The sequence below is a fragment of the Poecilia latipinna genome, unplaced genomic scaffold, assembly GCF_001443285.1.
Source record: "Poecilia latipinna isolate Pla-1442-1.1 unplaced genomic scaffold, P_latipinna-1.0 Scaffold4388, whole genome shotgun sequence".
Taxonomy (NCBI): Eukaryota; Metazoa; Chordata; class Actinopteri; order Cyprinodontiformes; family Poeciliidae; genus Poecilia; species Poecilia latipinna.
Window position 1 is genome coordinate 23,553 of NW_015117004.1, and position 6,373 is coordinate 29,925.

The 6,373-nt window shown below is 36.5% G+C and overlaps 1 protein-coding gene across 1 annotated transcript in view; it reads left to right on the forward strand.

The window, feature by feature from the left end:
* The window catches only part of LOC106942568 (ankyrin repeat and BTB/POZ domain-containing protein BTBD11-A-like), a 29,633-nt gene extending 23,492 nt beyond the window's left edge, over positions 1–6,141 (forward strand). The window contains exons 2-3 of the mRNA XM_015025885.1: positions 2,828–3,035; positions 5,965–6,141. Of these exons, the coding sequence (XP_014881371.1) occupies positions 2,828–3,035; positions 5,965–6,121 (365 nt within the window). The 3' untranslated portion in view covers positions 6,122–6,141. The remainder of the gene's footprint in view (positions 1–2,827; positions 3,036–5,964) is intronic.
* The last annotated feature ends 232 nt before the right edge of the window (positions 6,142–6,373 follow it).

A 6,373-nucleotide genomic window follows, 5' to 3' on the forward strand; every position in this document is an offset into this window, starting at 1 on the left:
AGCATGCTGCCATGTGCCACATTTAGCATAACAACCTCATAATCAAATAACATTCCCAACTGTCAGTTTGTACTGTGTATTGTTAACATTAATGTGGATGCTAGCACACTGTTAGCACGCTGCCATATGCTAATTTTATTTTTAATCAAAAACATTCCCATCAATCCTCTTTTGTTGCTTATTGTTAGCATTGCATTAAATGCTAACACACTGTTAGCTTGCTGTCGTGTACTAGTTTTAGCATTTAGCTACCTCATAGTCAACATAACTTACAGCTTTTACTGTTTGCTGTTAGCATTGCTTTAATGATTACCAAATATTAGCATGGAAGAGCTATTTATGTGACTTTGATGTACAAATTTTGGCTCAAATCACCTTCCATAATCAATATCATATATGTAAACTTTTGTTCTTGGAGTTATATGTCTATTTTACTGAGTTTTCTACACTATATCTGAGTATGACAATAGAAGAAGACAAGCTAAGTCGACAGCTGATGTTTTCATGAGTTGCTGCAGTTTGTAACATTAGTGATAGTTTCTCTTTTAAGCATTTTTACAGGAAAAGGGGAAGAAAGTTTTCCCGGTTCTGAGTCCTTCCGACTCGAATAGGAGTTGGCTTGGAGAAACAAAGGCAGTAAGCTGTCCCCTGTGATTAATTCAGATGAGCTGAAGCATGAACCCCACAGGAGTGTTGCTTGGATAATTACAGCAGAGAAGACGGGAGCAAACGTCGTCCTGCTGACAAAATCAAAGTCACAGAAACAATTAACGAAGCCAAAGAAATCTTGTTTATTGTCTTTGACCAGGTTGTAGCTGAGAGGGACGGCTGCGGTTCTTACTGCTTGTGTTGAGTCTCTTATTTTAGTTGTTGTTGGTTTTTTTATTATTTATTTAAGAAGCAATCGTGTAGTGTGTTTTCCAAACCCCTCAGGAGCGTTGTCAGTTCTTGAAGCTGCAGTCTCCTGTTTTCTCTCTTTAATCCTCGGACAGCAGGATGTTCCACCTTCAGAATACACATTTCAGCTATAAGTTTTGCCTCCTTCAAGGTTATAAATCTGCTACTACTTCTTGAATATTAAGCACACTGCATGCAAGTTTTGTTCTTAATGGATTCCCATAGATCCAACAGAGTGATAACAATTCCTCTCACTGCGTTGTTTTTCTTCATTTTTCACACTATTATATTTCAAATCCCTCATCAATCAAAGTAATGCATTTTTTCTTCTCCTTGTTTGTATTCCTTACAGAAACAGAAAGCTCCAATGTTCCAGTAAACTGAATGAATAATTAGATCAACAGAGGAATACATTTATCTGCGAAATAAACCCTACAGCCTGACTCTGCAATATTTTCCCTCTTGCAGCCTTTTAATCATTATTCTTAAATGCATCACTAATGACCTGATCGATCACAGCTGTGAACGCTGTGAATCTGAGCATTATGCTGAACGTCAGTGCTAAATATCTGCTTCTGTGCCGTGGATGGGCCAAATTTTAAAAGTTGAATTTCACACCTCCTCTGAAATCCGCTTTTTAAAAATATTCTTCCCCTCATTCTTCACTCCTGCTGGGCACGAACTCAGCTGGAATTAAATCGTGCTTCAAGCAATAAATAAAATATCATGCAGACGAAAAAATCTGTATTCAAACTCTGTGGTTGCAGATGTGTCAAACTCGAGGCCTGGGGGCCAAATCTGGCCCGCTGTAGCTTTTTATGTGGCCCTCTAGACTCCAAATTACATCAGTGAGTTCTTCACAAATCTGCAAAATTCACACAAAATCAACAAATCTCCACAGTTTTTCTGACTTTGCCTCAAATTTCTGTCAAAATTGATCAAAGTCACATTTAATGACATGCATCATCGTAAATATTGTAGAAATTCCTTACAAACATTTCTAAATTAGCACCAGAGAATCTGTAAAAAACATAAAACAATCTCAAAATGCTGTAGGGACAGCCATTTATTGATATTTTTACAGTTTAATTTGTTTAATCAATATATTCTGGCACAAGAACGTTCAGATTTTTTATATAACCCAAAATTAAAATAAGTTTGACATCCCTGCCTTTTAGGATTAAATGATAATCCCTGTGATTTTTGGAGATATTGTTGATTTTCTTGGATAAAAACGGACTGTACCTATACAAAAGTTACATTTTTAAACCCACTTTAATTAAAACACGTCTAAAGTTTAACAGCTGTTAAAACATTGATTCATGAATTTTTTATCATGTTTTTCTGTAATTTTGCCTTCTGTATATATTATATTAATCTTCACCACTCAGCCGGATGTTACAGTTGGTTAAAAAAAAAAGTGTCAATAATTAAAATAAATCTGTTCAGTTCATCTTGTTTGTCTCAGAATTGCAAGATTGAAATGAGATATTTAGTTTTTTCAGAGTTACACTGTAAAAATGTTGCCCAGTGGGGTTAAATCAGTCTTCCCAATCTGAATCACCACTTTAACAAAACTTACCTAAATTCTCCACTCAAGCAATTAGAAATACTCTAAATCAAACAATTAGACAATTTCCTGCGCGTTTTAAATAAGCTTTGCTGGTTATTAAGTGAAATATTTCTGCTGAACTGACCCGGGATAAATGAACTGAACGAAACTGAAACTGAACAAAGGAGAAAAACAGAGCTTATGTGAGTAGGATGGCTTTTAAGACGGCAATTTTCCACTCAAGACAGCGTGGGCACATGGTGGCTTAATCAATAGACGGGCTTTGTGTATCAGGGGAGCGCATTTCCTTTTTACGTCAACTAAACCTGCGATTTACAGCTCGGTTTTAATGAACGAGGCTGATGTCATGTTTTCCAGGTGATTTGGTTTCCCGGGCCATGCATCACCTGCAGCCGTTACACATCAAGAACCCGAGCAACGGGACGCCGGTCCACCAGAAGAGCAGCTCTACGGTCCACTGGGAACCCGAAGCGCTCTACACCCTCTGTTACTTCATGCACTGCCCACAGATGGAGTGGGAGAACCCCAACGTGGAGCCGTCCAAAGTCACCCTACAAACCGAGAGGTGAGACGCTCACTTACCTTTCAGGTATTATTATTATTATTATTATTATTGTGAAATTACTTAACGAGAGATAGTCGGGCTGCACCAACTCGCTTTTTATTTCCAAAACGATGCAGACATTTGATGTTCAATGTCGGCCAAGACAGAAAAACAGTGCTGACTTCACTTAAAATGTTTGGTTTTTATTTAATGTATTGTAACTATGTGAAAACATAAGTTAAATCCACTTAATTTATTCACTTAAATCCAAATTTATTGCTCACTTTACACCACAGAATTCGCTGAAAAAAGAACATTTCCTCTAGAAAATCTTAGAAATTTCCTAGAATAAACAAGGAAGTTTCTAAGATTGAAAAGTCAAAAATCTGCTAAAACAATCCTCTGGTGTTTTTAGATTTATCTCAGGAATTAAATAGAAGAAATAAGAAAATTTATGAATGTCAAAAGTAAAAAAAAATTGCTACAAATAGCCTTAGATACTTTTAAATTAAAATTGGAGATTAAACGGAAATTTATTGGTGTCATACATCAAAAATTGCTAGAGAAAACTCAGATATCTTTATACCAATCTCAGAAATTAAATTGAAAAATTAGGAAATTTTTGAATGTCAAAAGTCAATAATTTGCTAGAAAAAACTCAGATACTTTTATATTAATCTAATAAATTAAATGGAAAAAAAAATAGAAATCTTAGTTTGAAAAGTTAAAAATTCAGATGTTTTTAGATGGACCTCAGGAATTAAATGGAAAAAATAGAACATTTCTGAGTGTCAAAAGTTGAATATTTGATAGAAAAAACTTTGATGTTTTTAGATTGATCTCAGGAATTAAATGAAAAAAAGGAAATTTCTTAGAGTTAAAAGTTTGAAAATTTGCTAGAAAAAAATTCAGAAATTTCCAAGTTTCTTTCTCAAAAATTTCTGTGCCTCATCTCAAACTTTCAACAAAAAAAAAATCTAGCAAATTAGGATTTTTTTGATTAATCTCAAAATGTCTGAGTTCTTTGGCGAGTTCTTGTTCTTAACACATCGTCGTTTAATTGAGTTCAGCTAAACTGCGACCAAAGTCACGTTGTGTCCACTCGTCTTTTTCAGTTAAATACGAAGTTACGATTTACACTGTGGAGCAGAGGTGCTGGTTTCTAGTTCTGAAACTTTTAGCTGAGTCTCAACTTTAACACCCCTGAATGAAATGATAAGATATTTAACAGATTCAGATTTACTAATATGACTTCTGGCAACTGAGTCGATTTTTGCATCTGTCCTTTTAACCTTCCAGCCAAGCTGAGTACAGGCTCACAATAAAAACCTACATTTCTACATTCTTGCTGAAGGTATTTGCTCCAGCAGCGTGGGCCGGTCAGCGCTGACTCTTGCCAAAGCCTGCAGCTTCTTGATGGACAGATATTCCAACATCTTTCTCGCGTTCTTCCTCGCCGAGGAACGCTGAAACTCCATCGGGGCGACCCTTGGGAACGTGAGGAATGTCAAGGCGGAGTGACACGTCAGCAGAGTTTCCATCCCTCTGAGACAAAACTCTGCTTAGCATTCAGCTGAAAGCTTGGAGACGAGCAGCAAGGACCTGAATGAATCTGCAGGATGACAAGCAAAGTGATTAAATACGATGAAAAAGTTCAATTGAAACTAAATAGGAGAGGCAAGGTTACATTTGCAAAAGAACCGCAGAGTGTTCATTGATTTATTTAAAAAAAAAATTGAAATGTAGACTAGACTAGATGCTTAATTATTAAATGCTATTACAGCGATGACTTTTTGATGGATAAGATTAGAGTTTTGTGATTTAATTTACCATATTGGATAACTTTAAGGTTTTACTCTGTAATTACATGTGGATGTTGTTTCTGAAGGTCAGATAATCTGAACGTTGCGTACTTACAAAAGTTTATTGAATACTGACATGAGAAAGTACAGCGAATTAAATTTAAGTACAATTTATGTGAAATGGAGTTAAGCGATAACGATACATATGAATATAGATGTTTTTTATTATTATAAATGTGAATAAATGAATCATAATTAGGTTTAAAAAGCTGTTTACACACGACTAAAGTGTTCTACCATTATAGATAAACTAATAAAAAGTAAAAAAGCAAAAATCTTCATTAAAAGAATCGGCATCCATCGAAGTGGTGCAAAAATTTGCTTAAATGAAACAAGGGAATTTTCCAAACCAAGTGAATTTAAAGCTCAATTTGATCAAAGTTAAAGGTGATATATATTTTTTTTTTACAGAATATAAACTGTAAATACTTTTAATTTACACTACTGCTTTGTTTTCATCCATCACTGCTGTTTTAAAGAGGTGAAATATAGTTTAAGTTGACTTCCCACAGAAATCTGAATCCTTTCCCTTTCTGACGCCCCTGGTTTTATCCTGCGTCAGATAAAATCACTCTGCTGACGTTTCCCTGCAGGAGGAGAAACACGGCGCAGGCAGAGCGCGCGTGGGTTATTTTTAGATTGATTAATCTAAAAAACACACTTTTATAATAAATTATGAAGAATGCACACATCATTTATCAGTCAGGCCACTGCTCTTTGTGATAAATGAGGGTAATAACAGCACTTAGGGAGGTTACCGCTCCTAGATCTCTTTCAGCTCTGAATTGTCCCTGTAATAAATTTTAAGTATTGATTTTGTGTTGCTGCCTCTCTAATATCTATCAGGACATCTTTAATGAGTTTAGTTTGAGCCTCAAAGGGAACCAACATCTCTATTAACTGTTTACGCCAGGCTGGGATTTTAGCTAATGGTGTAAATTATTAATATTTCTACACTGAAATTGTGTAACGAGTGTAACTTACTCGCACAGAGCTGCTGAACAAATCATTACCCTCGTCAAATTTAATGTAATCTGACTCTGAAATGACTGATGCTAATCATTACTGAGCCCTGTTCTGCTCTGCAGGCCGTTCTTGGTTCTGCCTCCGCTGATGGAGTGGATCCGTGTGGCCGTCGCCCACACCGAACACAGACGCAGCTTCTCCGTCGACAGCGACGATGTGAGACAGGCCGCCAGGCTGCTGCTGCCCGGGGTGGACTGCGAGCCGCGGCAAATCAAGTAAGAACGAAAACAAAGTCCAAATACGCCGTACGGGCTTCGGCTCCTGGCTCTTTGAGCAAATTTCTCACTCGTTCTGGTTAAAACCTGATTGGATTTCTCACGCTGCGAGAGAGGAGACGTGTACCGCAAACTCTCCCACCGTCTTCTGCATGTTTCCTCTAAATAAATATGTTTATTTAAATATGTGTGGGAATTATTTTCAAATAGTAAAAGTTATAACTTATCCGACATCCCAACTTCCTTCCTGATCCTT